Here is a 17,723-nt window from a genome sequence, read left to right as displayed (position 1 = left end):
ATTCCTGGAGAAACTAAGGAAGAATTGCGAAGAAATTCCTGATGGAGCTCCGTGGTAGTTTCCAGAAATTATTGAATGAAATCCAGAGGAAACGCTGGGGGGAAAATTTCCGGCGAAAATCCGGCAGAAGTTGCGAGAAATTGCTGGATGGATTCCCGAAGAATTGCCGAAGAAAATCCGGAAGAATTTTTGGAAGGATTTGAGAAACTCCTTGAGAAATTCCGAAGCAAATACACGAGGAACTCTGGAAGAATTCCCGGAGGAAGTCTAGAGCAATTCTCGGAGTGAATATAGAAAACGTTTCCAAATTACCCCAGAAGTTCCGAGGAATTGCTTGAGAAACTCTGAAGAATTCCTAGAGGTATTCCGAAAAAAAAACAGGAATTCCTGGTAAAGCTCCAAAACACTGGTGCGAATCCTCAAAGAACTTCCTGGAGGAAATCTCCGGAATAAATCTCTGAAAAAAACCTTAAATGAATTCCTGGAGGAAATCTCCGAATAAATTGAATTGTTTTTGAGGGAAAACCCCGAAGGAATTCTTGGTATAAATCTCTGGTGTAAATCCCTAGCGAAATCCCCCGAGCATATTTAAAAAAGTTCTCCTTTTTCCTTTGAAATTCTAAACTGCTTTCTTTCATTTCTAAAACGTATCCGAAAACTTTTTTCCGGCATCCTTTGCTTTCCCGCCTTCTTTCTCAAATCACCCTCAACGTTTGCCCTTTAACCTGTTTCAGGGAGAAAAATCCGAACTGGTAAGGGCAACTTCACCACTGGTCCAAATCACGGGTTGATTCCAAATTTTGGGCCATGTTAAAAATTGCTTACACCGGCGCTGCAAATAATATTCCAATTTTATTTTATACTAGTTTTCTGGTTTTTGGAACAGACTAGCTGCGTGGTCCATAATGGTTTTTGCGCTCGTGTACATACACGATACATGTCACCAACTTTACCTAAATAGTGCTGGTGGAAAACATAAACAAAGATCAGCTGTTCCCAGCAAAATCAAACGACAGTATTTTCAACCAGCAAATTTGAGCACGTGTTCGTGGCACCGCTCGGCGAGAGCTCAAATTGGACCAAGATTTGAGCTGTTCCAAAACTGGTTTGACACATGTTTGTTTACCAGTTTTGTTTGTTTATTTGTTTCTCGCTGAAACAGTCACCGTTTCTAGTTCCTACTCATTTGAGGTAAGTAAAAATAGGAACAATATTCAATCGCTGCGGTTTTCGTCCATGGATTCCAGCACTAATACATCTGAGGATTCCTCAACGAAATTCTCCTACAGAAATCTCTGGAAGCTTTTCCAGGAGTTATACCGAAGTTCCTCTGATGTCTCTAACAGGATTTTTACCAGGAATTCCTCCGGGGATTTCTTCCAGGAATTATTCCGAGGATTTCATTATGAAATTCCTCGTGGCATTTTTTCAACAAATTACTTCGTGGGTTTTCTAAGAGAAATTATCCGGGGATTTGCACCAGGCTTTTCACTGGAGATTTGCACCAGGAATTCCTTCAGAACGCTTCCGGGGATTTTCTCCATGAGGGTTTTCAATAGCATTCCCTCCGAGGATTTCGTCCAGAAATTCTTCCGAAGATTTCCATCAGGAATTCCACCGAGGATTCCATTAAAACAAAATTCTGAGGGGATTTTTCTTAAGAAATTCCATTGAGCATATTTTCAAAGAATCTATCCGGCGTTTTTCTCCAGGAATTTCTCTGGGAATTTGCACAAATAATTTCTCCGGAGATTTCCTTCAGGGATTCATCGGGAGATTTTCAATAGCAATTTCTCCGATAATTTCCTCCAGAAACTCCTCTGGCCATATGCTCCAGGAATTAATCCTGGGGATATCTCTAGGAATTCTACCGAGGATTTTTTTCGAGAATTCCTCAGGGGCTTTCGAATAGCAATTCCTCCGGGGATTTCTTCCTGAAATTCTTCTGGGGATTTCGTCCAGGAATTTATCCGGAGATTTTTGCCAAGAATTCCTCCGGGAATTACCCCAAAGAACTCCTCTGTAGAGTTTATCGGAGGATTTCCAATAGAAATACTAGGTAAAGTCATGCTGAAGACGTCTGGGTTCGATTTTCGGTCGGTCCAGGATCTTATCGTAATGGAAATTTCTTTGACTTCCCTGGGCATAGAGTATAATCGTACCTGCTACCACGATATACGAATGCGAAAATGAAACCTTTGGCAAAGAAACCTCTCAGTTAATAACTGTGGAAGTGCTCATAAGAACACGGAGCTGAGAAAAAGGCTCTGTCCCAGTGGAACGTTATGTCAAGAAAAAAAAGAAGATCCGAAGATTTCGCCGGCAATTATATCCAGGAATTCCTCTGGGGATTTCATTAAGCAATTCTTCTAGGATTTTTTTCATTTCCTCCAGCAATTTCTCCGGGAATTTCAAGGATTCTTCCGGGGTCATCCCCCAAGAACACCTCCGGGTATTTTCTCCAGGAATTCATCAGGCGATTTCCTCCAAAAATTCCTCTTCAGGAATTTCTTCGAAGTTTCTATAAAAACTATTCTACAGTTCATCCAGTAATTGCTTCGGAGTCGCTACAGCAATTCCTTTGGAGGTTCTTCAAAAATTTCTCCAGAGTTCCGCATGGAATATCTTCATAATTCATCCGAGAATTCCTTTAGATTTCCTCCGGCAATTCATTTGTAAGTCCACAGGATTTTTTTTCTGGTTTTCTCTATAGTTCCTCTTAGATTCTTTTTTTTTTTCATTTCTCCAGGAATTATTCAGAGTTCCTCTAGTAATTCTTTGGGAATCCTCTGGAGTTCAACTATGAATTTTCCAGAAGTTACTTCTAAACATTCTATACATTTCCTCCTGGTAATCCTCCAGAGTTCCTCAGGCGATTTCTCGGGAGCTCCTCCGCAAAATTCTTCTAGACATTCTCCGGTGATTCCTCCGGAGTTCCTCCTGGATTTTTTTTTAAGTTCTTCCAGAAATTCCTCTGGATTTCATCTAACAATTCTTCGGAAATTCTTCCGGATTTCAACCGAAAACTATTCCAGAAGCTCCTCTGGAGTTCTTGCAGAAACTTCTGAGGTTCGTCTGGATTTCATCCGGTAATTCTGGGAAAGTTCCTCCGGAGCTCCACTCTGAATTTCTTCGTATTTTGTATTTAGTTTCTACAGGCATTTCTCCGGAGTTCCTCCAGAAACGCCTCCGGAGTTCCACCAAAAAATCATCCAGAGTTTCTTCAGGAACGCATCCGCAGATCCTCAAGGAACGCCTCCGAAATTCCTCTAGGATTTTGGCCGGAACCTCCGAGAATTCTTCCTGAAATTCCTCTGGAGCTCCACTGGGAATTTCGGCAGCAGTTCTTCCGAAAAAGTCTGTGGAGCTCCACCTAGAATTCCTTTGGAGTTCCGCCGCGAAATCCTTCGGAGTTCCTTTCGGGAATTCCAGCGGAAATACTTCAGGAGTTTCTTCCAGAATACTTCCGGAGTTCCTCCAGAAATTCTTCCAAGAATCCCGCTGGCAGTTCCATCAGGAACCCAGCATATCTCCAGGAATCGAAGTTCTCCATGATTTCACCCGGGAGTTTCTTCGAATTTTTTTCACAAATCCTTCAGGTTTCTGCACAAACTGGATTCTGAGGACTCCGTCTAAAAATTTCCAATAAACTTTAGTGTTCGTCTAGTTCAATCCACTATTTATTTGTTTTTGTTGATCACATTTGAAAAGGATAAAAAAAATACAACAACCGGAGCATGCGCGTGTGGTTTGGTCTATTTATACAAGTCTATTTTATTTTGATTATTTTTGTTGAAAATTTGGACCAAAAAATTGGTACAAAATAAAACTGGAACATCATTTGCAACGCACCGGTGCAGATCCAATTTTAACATGGTCCAAAAATTTGGACCAAACCTGTGATTAGGACCACCGATGAAGTTGCCCTAACATCGATTCAAAAAATCGATGTTCGCAACATTGCTTCAAAATTGCCCATCGCTAGTGGCAGCTAGGTACAAAGTACGAAGATACTCTATGCCTTGGGCAATCTAGAAAATTTTATTTACAAGAAGATACTCGACCGGTGGAATTGGAACCCACAACCCTCAGCTTGGTCTTGCTGAATAGCTGCGCGTTTAAGTCCTGAAGGAACTCCGAAAATATTATACGAGGAACTCTGGAGAAATTCCCGGAGGAAGTCTAGAGGAATTCTCGGAGTGAATGTAGGGCTTTTTTCGAAGTAACTCCAGAAGAATTTCTAACGAACCTTTGGAGAATTTCCGAGGAATTACTTAAGGCACTCTGGAGAATTCTTAGAGATATTCCGAAAAAAAAGGAACTATGGAGGAAATCCGAAGGAATTCCTGGCGAAGCTCCAAAAGAATTCACGGAGGAATTCTTGATGAAAATCTTTGGAGGAATTTCTGGAGACAATTTTCGGAGAAATTCCTGGACGAAATCTGTAGGAATTCCTAAAGCAAATCACCGGAAGAATTTGTGGAGGAAATCTTCGGAGCAATTCCTGGGGGAAAGCCCGGAAGAATTTCTGGACGATATCTCCGGAGGAATTGCTATTAGAAATCCTCTAGGGAATTCCTGGAGAACATCCCTGAAGGAGTTCTTGAGGAATATCCCCGGATGAATCCTTGACTTTCTCGGAGGAATTGTTGTTGGAAATTTTCAGCGAAATTCATGGAGAAAATCCCCGAAGGAATTTCTGGAGGAATTGCTGGAGAAAATTCCCGGAGGAAACACTATTGAAAATCCCCTGATGCATTCCTGGAGAAAACCGCCGCCGTAGTCTTGGGGAATATCTCCGGAGAAAATCCTGTTGCAAATCCCCTAAGAACTTCATAAAGGAAACCCAAGTAACATTGATAGCTGAATAACAGCTTATTCAGCTACAATTTTGTTTGTACAGCTTTTTTTCAGCTGAATAAGCTGTTATTCGGCTACCAATGTTACCTGGGAATCTCCGGAAAAATATCTTAGAAACAAAATTCTGGACGATATCCCGAGAGGAAATCCTGAACGAAGTCCAGGAGAAATTGATATTGGAAATTGCTATTGGAAGTCTCCTGAGGAACTCTTGGCGGAAATCCCCAGAGGAATTCCTGGACGAAATCCCGGAGGAATTTCTGGAAGAAATCATCGGAAGAATTTTTGAAAGAAATCTCCAGAGAAATTCCTGTTGCAAATCTCCGATCCCTTGTGACATAACGTCAAATAATATCGCTTGTATTACTGTATGAGTTTTCAACTAATTTTCTCAGGGAATTTCATCAGAAATTATTTCATTTATTTGCCGAAAGATTCAGATATAACTCCGAAGATTTCTTCTGGTTAGATAAATAAATAAATAGCTTTACTTGTGAGATTTGCATTTTCTTCAAGAATTCCTCCAAGAACTCTGTTTCGGATATTTCAAAATACAACCTGGATTTTTTCCAAAAAGTACCACCAAAAATTACCTCAGAGGCTAATCTTCCAAGATTTTACCCGGTGATTCTTCCATCGTTTTTTTTTTTTTCTAGAACATCCTCCAAGACTCCCGTTTTAAAAATGTCAGATGGTTTTTTAAAGATTTTCTATCTATGTGCGGTCAGTGTTACCAAGCATTGGGTTCGATTCCCGCTCCAGTCCGGAAAATTTTTCGACAGGAATTTATTTCGACTGTGCCACTGGGCGTTGCATGCTAGTCCGTTGTCTAGTGTGGTGCTTCCTCCAAAGAGCAAATCGTCCACTGGAAGCATTAACATGTCGGTGCCTTCAAAAAAAAAACTATGAATTTCTTTAAGGTTACCTTCAAAAATTACTCCAGAAATTGCTCCTAAGATTTTCCAGTAATTCTAAGAGTAGATGAAAAAACCGAATTTAGTACTGTACCATTTAAATGGTATAGTACTAAATTCGGTTTTTCCATCTACTTATAGGTATTCTACTAAACAGCTCGAAGATTTATTATCAATTCTAAGTGCTTTTTCAAGAAAGCCTTCAAAAACAATTTTAAGCATTATTCCAGGAGTTTCTCTAGGGCAATGTGAATAGAATTTTCCAGATACCTGAGAAATTGTTAAAAAAACGACGCGTTCCTAAAGCAAATCTTCTTCATTGAAATTTGTGTAATGTTTTATTGAAATTTTAGGGAAAACTTTCCGTTTTACGGTGCAACGAAAAGCTACCGCAGCTGTCACATCACTGATTTGCACTGGTGAATCATTAGTAGGCTCCAATAATACCTTGGACACCGTCTTGATGATCGTTGTTTGTTGCTATTTTTCATAGCGTTTTCTCTTTCAAGCATACTATGATTGAACTGTTTGCTTTAATGTTGGAATGATTTCGAAGCCTGCGGTAGAACTTTGACAGCTGCGGTAGAACTCTGCGGCTACCGCAAACCGGAAAATTTTCTTAACAACCGTAATAAGTCATTTTTGATGAATAAGGATTTCTACACCAAAAAAAAACAAATCAATTGAATCTCTAGATAAGGAAGGAACTCTTTGAAAACATCAGGCGAAATCCATAAAACATTGTGTAGGAACAGGCATTACATTTCATCTCATCTTTTGATCATCTGAGTGGGATATGGATTGAATAACAAGATATTATCTTTGAGCTCTTTGATCGATTTTTCACCTAGATGTCTGCCTCTTTTGATCATCAATAGAATATTTTAATCTCAGCAAACTTTACGGAACAAATGTTTAGAAACTGACATTGTCTATCATGCAAATAGAAAAAAGGATCAAGAGTTATTATGATTTATGAGTTTAAATGAAGTGTAAGCTAATTTTTTATATTGAAATAAATGGAAACATTTTTTTCCTTTATCAATAGGCAACGCAGCCCTCTACTTCAGTGAAAAATGCCGTGTTTATCCTGCCCAATTTGTTCTCCTCCCATGTTGCACCAGGGTATATTTTTTTTTTTTTTTTTTAGGTTACGATGTCCTTGTTTTATTGTCAAAAAATTCTAAATTAGTTGTACATTTTATAAAATTTAAAGTTAGCAATACTGTGTTCCTCTTTAGGCGTTTGAATTACAAAAGAAAGGAAAGTAGCTATTATTTTAATACAACTAAGTTTTTGGTGTCTCGAAAACTGCTTTAGTGATGGGTAAAGCCAATCATTTAGTTGAAAATCTCGAAATCTCCTGTTTTCTCTAATGAGTAGCTGTCGTTGATAGTGCCATATTTCCCTTATAGATATACATTTGAAGATCCTGTGCTCAATATCATCTATTTCCTGGTTGCACTGTTCACAGTATGGGTCCGGTCGCTGTTGTTGGTTGAAGAGCAAACTATTGGTGATAATTTTTCCATGCATTATCCGATCATATCAGAAATACCTTAACGTCAACATTTTCGTTTCAAAGGATTGAACGAAGAACGAGGAATATGAGGAGACTGTCTTCACAATCTAAATTTCACAATATTATTCAATGTTATTGCTGTATGACATTTGTGGGATTAACATGATGTCAAATAAAGATTACCATGCTTTGCATTCGTTATACCGTAAAGTGCCCTAATTCAGCGCAGTGCCTAATTCCGCGCATTTCATACAAAATTATTTATATATGGAAAGACACATTAATATTTCAGCAACTTTTAATGCTATTCGAGGCTACTTTGATTAAGAATAAGTTTGAATCACAAATAAAAGCAAATAAGGCATTTTTTCGCGGTATAAAAAAATAATCAGTGAAGGCCCGTCGGAGTAGACGTTATTTTTCTAATTTTCTTAGCGTCCGCGCTAAGACTGTAGGACAACAACAAACGCGATTTCTTTATTAAAAATGTTTTATTTTTTATGCAATATTCCATGGAACTACTTGCTACAGATATGTTTCATGATGCTTCTATGAAATCTTATCAAATATTTGCATAATTATTGAGTTTTATTCAAAAAAGTATTGCGCGGAATTAGGCCACTTCTTTATTCATAATGCCCTAATTCCGCGCACTGTTCTTCGCATAACAACAGACAAGTATAACATGCTATATCCGTCTTCACATCTGTCTATTTCTCTGAAAAGTAACTTTATGCATACATACGTTTCATGTACAAGCGGAATATCGGGAAAGCCCACTTAGGCAGCGTCCATAAATGACGTAGCATCTTTTGACCAATTTTTGACCCTTCGTAGCTTATTTTCCCATACTTAATACATGGTTCGTAGCAAAATCGTAGACTCCCCACTCCCCCCTAAAATGGTACGTCATTTATGGACGGTCCCTTACAAGGAAAAACACCACGTGGTTTATGCACAGCCTAAACAAAATAGTCTATACACACTTAGATTTTTTTTCACGAGCTCGGCTGTGCGGATCTCGGTTGAAATTAGCTGAGCTTCGGCATTCTGAATTAATCTGTGCGCACAAAATTTACTTAGCATAATGAACCACACATAACATTGGCTATGTATACTTGTTTATGATTCTTATTTATATTATACAATCCATATAGAATTATTGTAAAAACAACATATCGTTCACATGTTCAACAGGTCGTAATTTGTAGAAGACCCCACAAATTACGACACACTCTCGGGAAATGATTCACGGAAACTTTACGATCTCTACATAATTTACGAAGCCTCCATACAAAAAGTATGATAATACGGGGAAGAGGGATTGAAAATGGCCATATTTTGTTTGACGTAATTTATGGATGACCCTTAAGTTCTTCTGAGGTTTCTTTTTGCTTAAAAAATAAGTTTCAGTTACCCGTGGCATTAGTGGATACCATTAATTGATTTGCTTAAAACCCTTTGATTCCAAGCAATAATGCGAACTTAACAGTGCAGTTTGCTACAAAGCAAAGCCATGCTGAAGGTGTCTGGGTTCGATTCCCGGTCGGTCCAGGATCTTTTCGTAGTGGAAATTTCCTTGACTTCCCTGGGCATGAGGTATCATCGTGCCTGCCACACGATATATACGAATGCAAAAAAGGCAACTTTGACAAAGAAAGCTTCAGTTAATAACTGTGGAAGTGCTCATAAGAACACTAAGATGAGAAGCAGGCTTTGTCCCAGTGAGGACGTTAATGCCAAGAAGAAGAAGATGGGGTTTTTTTCTCGACCGAATTGTCTAAAACTATGCAATAAGAAGCATATTTAAGCCAAATATGAGCTCAGTAGATTTCGAAAGAGTATTTTCATGTCTAAACTTTCCAGTTCAGTGAATAAAATAATTAAATTGTTAGATTCTATGGGATGATTTCACAACATAAAATAGGGTGCTCATATCACCCCATCGACAGAAGAATCGACGAAAAATTAATTTGTGTGTTTTTTTTTAAGACGACGGAAATCGTGCGTATCTAGTGTATTGATCTAAAAATTTCAATTATTACGACTTTTTTTAAGATGGCCAAATTGCCCCACTTTCCCCTACACGAAATTCTCACGTACCAATACCACGGTTTTGGTTATCTTTATTTCATGTGATAGACAAAAAGTTAATAAAAAAACTGAACGTAGACTAAAAAGTTACGGTTCATACAAAACTCTACGTTTTCTCATACAAAAAGTGTTATGGAAGGGGAGGGGGTTGAAAATTTTCAATTTTAAGTGTTACGTAACTAATGGATGCAGTCCCTTATCAAAATCAATGTTAATTTGATTGTTTCATGAGTGCGCGGAATTAGGCATTCTTCTGCGCGGAATATGGAAAAGCGTTTAAAAAATGCGCGGAATTAGGCAATTTCAACGAGTGAACTATTTCAAAAAAATCACAATTGTAAATTATGAATACAGTCTAGTTTATATTTTTCCCATAATCTTGAATAAATTTGTTAGCGATCCACCCATAAAGCTTTTTTGTTGATGCAATACTAATTTTTAATTAACAATTTGAATCGTTTCATTCCTTAACTGCGCTGAATTACGGCACTTTACGGTAAATGCATTTGTTTGCATAGCTAAAGACTAGCAGGTTTCTCGAGATCGACAATATTCTTTGGGGTTTTCTATTTATTTAATTTTATACTACATTCACATTGAACTTATGCAAAACTAAACACATAACAAAATATAGAACGATAGATGCGATGTGATATGACGATTGTACAATTTTAGTGTTAGGTAAAGACTCGCTCCCGACTGTCACTATCGATAGGTACATGTGAACTGAAGTGCTAATAGTAAATCTATCTGTTTATCTGTCGCACTTTGCTCTCCTTTCTATGTCTCGAACGTATATTGTGATGATGTGGATGCTGAAGAGAATGATCAATCGATGATTGTTAGATGTGTGTTGAGTGACGACGTCCATAAACCACAGATATGGGGACATCTACTTCGCTTATTCCAACAGCATTTTTTGTTTGTTTTTTTTTTTTTTCAATATTTCAACCCATTCAGTTTCTCTACATACCGCGTTTAGTTTTGAGATGAGCTTGAGTTTGAGGCTTCCGTTCAAGGATTCGTCATCGTACGATCATTACGAAACTTCAAAGAGCAGTTTTTTCTATTCAAAACAAAACAATCTTCAGAAAAAAATGTTCACTGTGTTTTTGTCGGAGAATAGAATACAGTGAACACATTATCGTGTAAATTTTCTTGATTTTGAACGATTAAGCTGCTTCTGAAAATTCCTAAACCAATGACGGATCTTCCCCCCTTTATCATTTTTTTTCAGTAATTAGTACATAAATAAGACAATCCTTTTAATATATTTAATACAATCATTCGATTACCTAACAAATTATATTGTTTTTTACAATCAACTAAGGGGCGGACAATATGAATCCATAGGTGTAAAATATAAAAGTGTTCGTTTCACTACAATCAATTCCCAGCCAAGTAAATTGTTTTATTGAGCGCAAGAGCTTGGTAGAAATGGGCGAAACCCCAATACCATATGCCAAAAGACAGCTGAGAAATACCTAGCAATGATTACCTAAAATCGCAATGATTATCTAAAAAGCTGTTCAAAGGAAACTTGACTGCAGCCGATCTCGTCTGACTATCTCTATCTACTACATTTTTTTGAATATGAGATGCATATGACGAAAGTTTAAGGACCAGTGCAGCTCCTCACTAAGCGATCAAAATGTGTTTTTTTCACAACAAGTTCCACAGATGTGGGACATCATACATTTGGTTTTACGAAAGTACGTTTATGATCTGTCAATCATTTTATGATCAAGATGAAAAGATTGAATCATTTCAATGTGCTCTTGGATTAGGGATACACCCGATTCTGTTTTTGCACGGATTCTTTTTACACGGCCGTGCAAAAAAAAGTTTCCATACATTTTTTCCACCAAAACCTTATTTTTGCATGAAACGTCGAGAAATGTTGTTACTTTTTTGCACGGTTTTTGAAATTTTGATCCGAAAACTTTTTTTGAACGGTACGCATCCCCCGTGCAAAAACAGAATCGGGTGTAATATCTTTTCAACATGCAAAGATGATCTCTACGTTCAGATGAGATTGCAATGCCTGTGTAGGAATGATCGAAGGATTTCTTAGAAAAAATGTTGCAGTGTTGTCCGGTGTGGAACATTAAATCAACTTTTGAAGATTCCGTGGGATTTGTGTTTATACATTCATTGACAAATGTTTAAAAGAACTGTAGTTATCAAGTTTTCATAGAAAAACAAATCTAAAGGAACTCAATAATGAAACACAGATCGAATAAAAGGAATTATTTTAAATGATTTTAATAGATTTAATCGAATAACCCTTCGAGGACTTTTTGGAGCAATTCTTTGGAGTAACCGTGAATGAAATAGCGAAGAAATACTTGTCGGGTTTCTTGAAAAAAACCCTTGAATTGCGAATTGTATCCAAAACTATGGAATTGACCTTTGCGAGTTTTCATGGAAGAAATTCTGTGAGAATCTTTAAAGGATCTCTTAGTGCAACAACAAGAGAATTCGGTTGAGAAGTTAGTGAAAGAATATCTGGAGGAAGTCTTAGGATAGTCATTGGAAAACTGTTCAAAGTAATCCCTGAGAAATCCTTCAAGCATATTTTGCTGGAAGAATTGGGAGACGAAACTCTTGAAGAATTTCAGAAGAGATTTCTGTATTAGTCCCTGAAAGTATTCCAGATGAAATCTATGATTAATGATTCAAAAAGAATTCTAAAGGTATTAGATTTGACCTCATATCATAAAGATATTCACCTCACTGAAAAACCTCAAGTTTTCCGAGCTAAAAGTTACGTCAGTTCTAATTTTCAAACGTGGTTTTCTAAAATCTTAGTTTTCGTTGATATTTTTACTTCAATTGACCTACGTATCAACTCAAACAGTCTGATTTATGCTATAAATCGTCCGTGCGTGATAAACATTCATCGAAATTTTTCAGGTAATAGACACCCTGCAAACAGTTCAAATTTGTCGATGCGCTTCTACAAGCCTTTCAAATTACTTACAACATTATGCAGAATATTTATGCTTGTTCAATCATTTACGATGTTTGCTAATTAGCTTATATTTGAATTGCATTCACCGAAACAATTCCTGTTTTTCGAATTCAAATATTAGGGCTGTAACATTGGCTCATGCACTTTGTATAGAAACGCGTCATAACAAGCAAGGATTCGCTTGAATTTGATATTAAGACTATCTTCTATCTCTGCAATACGCATTCCGACTTCAATCATCCCCTGGACAGAAGAAAAAAGAAAGAACGCACTTTTAATCATAAATGAAGCACCCTCTTTCCTCAAACCCTGACCTATCCATAAGAACAGCGTTTTATCTCCCCTCCTTGTAGCTAGTGCTCACCCAACGCAACGAAATCCCTCACGCGTAATCATTAATGGAACATATAACCCGCAGCCAGAGCAACAAAAAAAAACCTGATGAAAACGCATCAACCGAAACTCCATCCCGACTTCGACTTACCTGTACCATTTTTGGAACGCTTCAAATTGCCTCCGAAACACTAACCACCACACCGATTCAGTGCAATTCGCTCGGTGCGTTTCTGTTTACTTTCCCCTTGTCGTCTCCTTGCGTAATGTGTCCCCCGAGCACCTTTCCAGATCTGGCCGTTTCTTGTCCGTTCTTCTGTTCACCTTTCTTAGTGGCGCACCAACACTTGCATCAGTACCCCACAAAATCACGTTTTAAACCATCCGATTCAACTATCGTTTCCAATTCGAATCCTTTCCGATATATTCCACCGGAACCAGTTTCGCTTCTTTCGGTTGCACTTTCCAGGAATCTTCCTAAATCTTGCCGCGCACTGCACGCACTTATGGCCAATCAGCAGCAGAACAAAAAAACTGACCCGTTCTTCAACGACACGCACTGAGGACTCGCGGAGAATCGCGTCTTGCTTCCACTTGAACTTCGGAACGATTGAATCGACGAGCGCGACCAGGCCACGGATTGTTCCCCCTTTTGGCTAGCGAATGCGAATCCTACAATAGAGCGAAAGTAGAAAAAAAATCTCTGCGTAAGCGTGCATATGTACCGATGGCGATATCCTTATGTACAACTACAAACCTACCTTCGTACACAGGAGCAGGAAGGAACAGCAGGAGCAACGCGGGATCAGGATCGGGACACCAATACTCACAGCACAACTCACTTTTTTTTCCTTCGGCGCACGGAGAACCGACTGTTGTGAATATGCCGCCGAAAAGGACGACGACGACAATTGTGTACGTGTATATATGCAGTCCTTGTGCACAGCACTGCTGTAGCCGGGATGCACGACAGCGGATGTAAGGATAACAAAAAAAAGGGGGAGATTTTTCGCGGTGGAATGAGAAACCTCTTTGCGCGAGGATGTGACCGAACCGGAGAACCACGCTGGATTTGCGAACTCGCTCGTGAACGCGGGTAAACAAAAACAATCTCAGCTGCTCGAATGCTTGACGTTTGCCGGTTAGTGCAGTGAAGCCGCGTTATAGCGGAAATCGAGCAGGATTGTATCGATGAAATATTTCTCGCGCAGAGTCAGTGTGTGCCCTCGGCTGATTTGCTACAGTGAGCTGAATCTCCTACTAGATTATATGTGCAGCGCACATGTATTTTTGCAATCAAGCTTCGCATTTGGAGTGTATTAATTCTGCACATAAAATTAAATGCTCTGTAACCCTTAGATTTCAAATGGAGCGCCTTTATAAATTATGTGCGATTGCATGTAATTTCTATAAATCTCATCAATTATTAATTTGCAATCAAATGTTTATTTCCCCTATTATTTTTAAATAAAACAATAATCTAAAAGCTAATTAAACACTTTATACGGTTAACTGAACTCAATCTCATTTTTATTAACACTTTAATCAAGTCATGTTGGTGGACTTAGTGGATTTTCGGCAGCAAGATCGTAGCCTTGATTATGGTGAAGTGAGCAGCGGTAGGGTTGATGAGAAAGTCTCCATTTATGCCGGAGTACGGGTAAAGCTAGAGCATGCGGGAGTTTGCGCTGGTATATATTCGAAATAGGCGAATCCTTAAACGTTCAAGGAGCGTGGCACTGATTTTGCGGCAGTCCATGTCGTCCACCGTCACATAATTTGAATTCAGTACAGTCAGATTCAGAATCTCTGGAAAGATATAAATGGCCGATTTGTCAATATATTATTTTCAAACAATTTCACATAAAGAAAGCTACTTTCTAGTCAAACAAAACTCCATAATCCGTCGAGTATGTCGTTCCAATTGAACTTTTGAGAATGAAATCATATTTTTAAACAAATAGCAATTAACTTTAAAAACGCAAATTGTGCTGAAGGTGACATGTTTGCTTCCCGTTACTCGTTCTGGAATTCAATTCGAAACATAAGCAGGTTGTAACAATCTGGCCTTTATAATGCATTATAATGCAAGTGAAGATTTATATGCGGGCACATCACATCAAATTTGAGGCAAAAATTCAACATCTATCTGGTTTCTGCACATAAAATATAATGGAGATTTGATTTCAGTGTACTGAAAAGGAATCGCTAATGAAATTTCTCGCCGATTCCTTGCAGAAATTTTCTACAGCGACTCCCATTTGAAATGACATTTCTTTTCAACTGCGTACTGCGATCAGAAAAAATCGCATTCTTGATCGATTCCTTACAGAAATTTCGTATGCATCAAGATAGGCCGAGAAATTACTTCAAGCATAATTTTTCAAATCGGCGTATCTAACATTTGGATGGGTTCGAGAAAAATGCGATGCAATATATTGTAAAGCATTTTAAATCCTATTTAAAATGTTTTGTATTTTTTCTATTGTTGTGTCATCTACAAGTTGAAAAAAAATACACTGTTTCTAACCACTATTAAACAATTACGATTCGTTTTGAATTAGATTGAAAAACTGGTGAAATTATCGATTAAACCCTTTTGCCACAGACAAACAGACGTCACACTCTCACCGATGTCCATCGAACACATTTTTAACGGCCGATTCAAATATATTGTAGGTGGCCAATCCACCACCCTCAGCGCTCGCATCGTTTTTGTTCGCGTTTGACGTTTACACACTACCGCCATCTGTTGGTCCATCGGCCAAACACACCGATTTTAGCATTGGGCGTACATGTCATCGTGACTATGATTTTGATCGGGATTTGTTCTAAGTGTTACGTCTGTTTCTCTGTGCTTTTGCTTTGTGCTGCTCACATACACCATGATGATTCGTCGATACCATACCTTGATTGATACATACACCTTGCTTGATGCGTCGGTTTGACAGTTCATTTTTCACATGCGTCACGTCATATACACCAGTATTGTTTTGAAGTTGCACATACACCGATTTGCAAATTCCCTTAAAACCTAATAGAGTTCGTCAATTCGACAGTTTCTACGTTCAACTACAACGAATATTGGTTTGCGAATGTTTCCAATTTCAACTCGACTAACAGGAGCACCGGACTGAGCTGTGAGTAACAAAAGTAGATGGAGAACAGTTCTTGTGAGAAATTTGGTAAGAAACATTGGCTAGAACCGAATACTGATGATGTTCCACATCAATTTGCCGACGCGTCAGCTAGCTACAATTGTAGAAATCCGAATTCCTCGATTTCCAACATGTTTAGTGATTCGGAAACGGTATGACGTATCTGCTGATTCAAATTTTATGTTTTGATTCGGCACATAGGTCGCTTCACTATGAGCATATGTACGGTGTATGTGCTAGCATGAAAATGTTGACAGTTGAGTCGCTTTACAAACACAGGGTGTATGTAGCCAAATTAAAAACACTGAGTAAAGTGCACATAGGGCACTTGCAAATACGTCGGATTGAAGAATTATGCTTGACTTGTCAGCAGCGAATCAGGCTAATCAGCTAATCGTTCCCGTGATGTAACTTTCAGCATTTAAAGTTTCAACAAAAGAGGGATGGAATGTACTTAAAAGCTCATAAATTTTAAGTTAAAAAAATATATGTAATGGGTAGGAAAATACGTTTATACCTAGTGTTAAGGTGAAACTCCTTTGAATCCACTAAAAACTGTATAAAAGTAGTGGTACACAAAAAATATTCTCCTATTTGTTGGTAGTTGTGAAATTATAATTGATAAGACGTTGTTGCCAGCAATCGTTACTTCAATTTGAGTCTTTTCCCCTTCGACTATCAAGCAATCTTTGATGTCGTACGCAACTGACAGCCCTGCAAGCGAGCAGCCGGCGTTAAATTAGAAAAATAAAAAAAGCGAAATGCTGTGATCAAGTGATTGTTTTAAGCACGGTTTGGTGAAATCTTAAGTTGTTTTCATCAGAAATCAACCAGTAATTGTTCTTTAATTAACAAGTAGTGAAAGTAAACTGTGTTGGAGGTTCTACGTTTAGCGAAAGTGGTAAAATTCGGCAAAAAGTGTTCTCCATTCGCAGGCGGATGAGTGTAAACAATTGTAGCAAAGTTAAACGTCCGTGTTAAAAATTAGCACGGTTCATGAAATTTCCACCTGCTACTAGTGTTAAAACTACGGAAATCGTAAGGTAATAGTGTTCTGATGACCCGTTAGCAATTTGAGAGTGAACCTAGTGTAGGTAAGCGAAATATTTTGAGAAATAATGTGGACTTCCAGAAATGTGTTTGTATATGTGAGGAAGCCATTTTCACTGCCATGACAGGGATTCCTTCCTATATGTCCTTAATATCTAATGTGTGCATACGATGGTTCTTCAAGTCGAGTCTAGTACACCAGTAGCGCAACCAGGATTTGGCTCTAGGGGGAGTTTTGGCCGACTAAACGGAAGTCAAAGTAGTAAAATTTAAATATGTTTCTAGATTAAGATTAACAAAGGACTAAAGTTGCAAATTTTAGTTTATCTCGCCCGCTTCAGGCATTTCTTTTTGTATAAACTAAAGAAACTAATGGTTAAAAAATTTAAATATTCTGATAATGTTTCAAATCTTTATCCATTGTGGTTAGTTCGAAAGTTCAACCAAAACTGTTTATTCACTTATGGACCAATGCACGAGTTCACTCATTGACGTATTAGCGGTGCCGTGTTATTTATGTGACCATGGCAACAAGTGAATTCGGCACCGCTCAAACGTCAAAATAGTAAACTCGTACATCGGTCCATAGTTATATTTTGAAGCATATACATAAGAGTGATAGCGACCTGGGAGGGAGGCACCGATACTACACACGAAATATAGAACAACGTTTGTTTGAACTGCAAGATAACTCCAGCTTGCCAACAACAATCAAGGCAGGCTTGGGGAAAACCGCTAGTTTTCTTTTTTTGTGTACTTTCGATCTTTCCTGACAAACATGGAAGAAGGGCCACAGTTTTCTATGCACTAAATATTAA

The 17,723-nt window shown here is 38.2% G+C and overlaps 1 protein-coding gene across 1 annotated transcript in view; it reads right to left on the bottom strand.

Moving 5' to 3' along the window:
• Nucleotides 1-13,801, bottom strand: part of LOC5570636 (neuroguidin) — a 126,207-nt gene extending 112,406 nt beyond the window's left edge. Inside the window, exons 1-2 of the mRNA XM_021845936.1 lie at nt 13,459-13,801; nt 12,849-13,369 (exon numbers count right to left, since the gene is read on the bottom strand). Of these exons, the coding sequence (XP_021701628.1) occupies nt 12,849-12,857 (9 nt within the window). The 5' untranslated portion in view covers nt 12,858-13,369; nt 13,459-13,801. The remainder of the gene's footprint in view (nt 1-12,848; nt 13,370-13,458) is intronic.
• Nucleotides 13,802-17,723: the final 3,922 nt, after the last annotated feature.

The sequence above is a fragment of the Aedes aegypti genome, chromosome 2, assembly GCF_002204515.2.
Source record: "Aedes aegypti strain LVP_AGWG chromosome 2, AaegL5.0 Primary Assembly, whole genome shotgun sequence".
NCBI classification, from domain to species: Eukaryota; Metazoa; Arthropoda; class Insecta; order Diptera; family Culicidae; genus Aedes; species Aedes aegypti.
The sequence above is the reverse complement of the archived record's forward strand: the minus strand, read 5'-3'. Positions and strand labels throughout refer to the sequence as shown.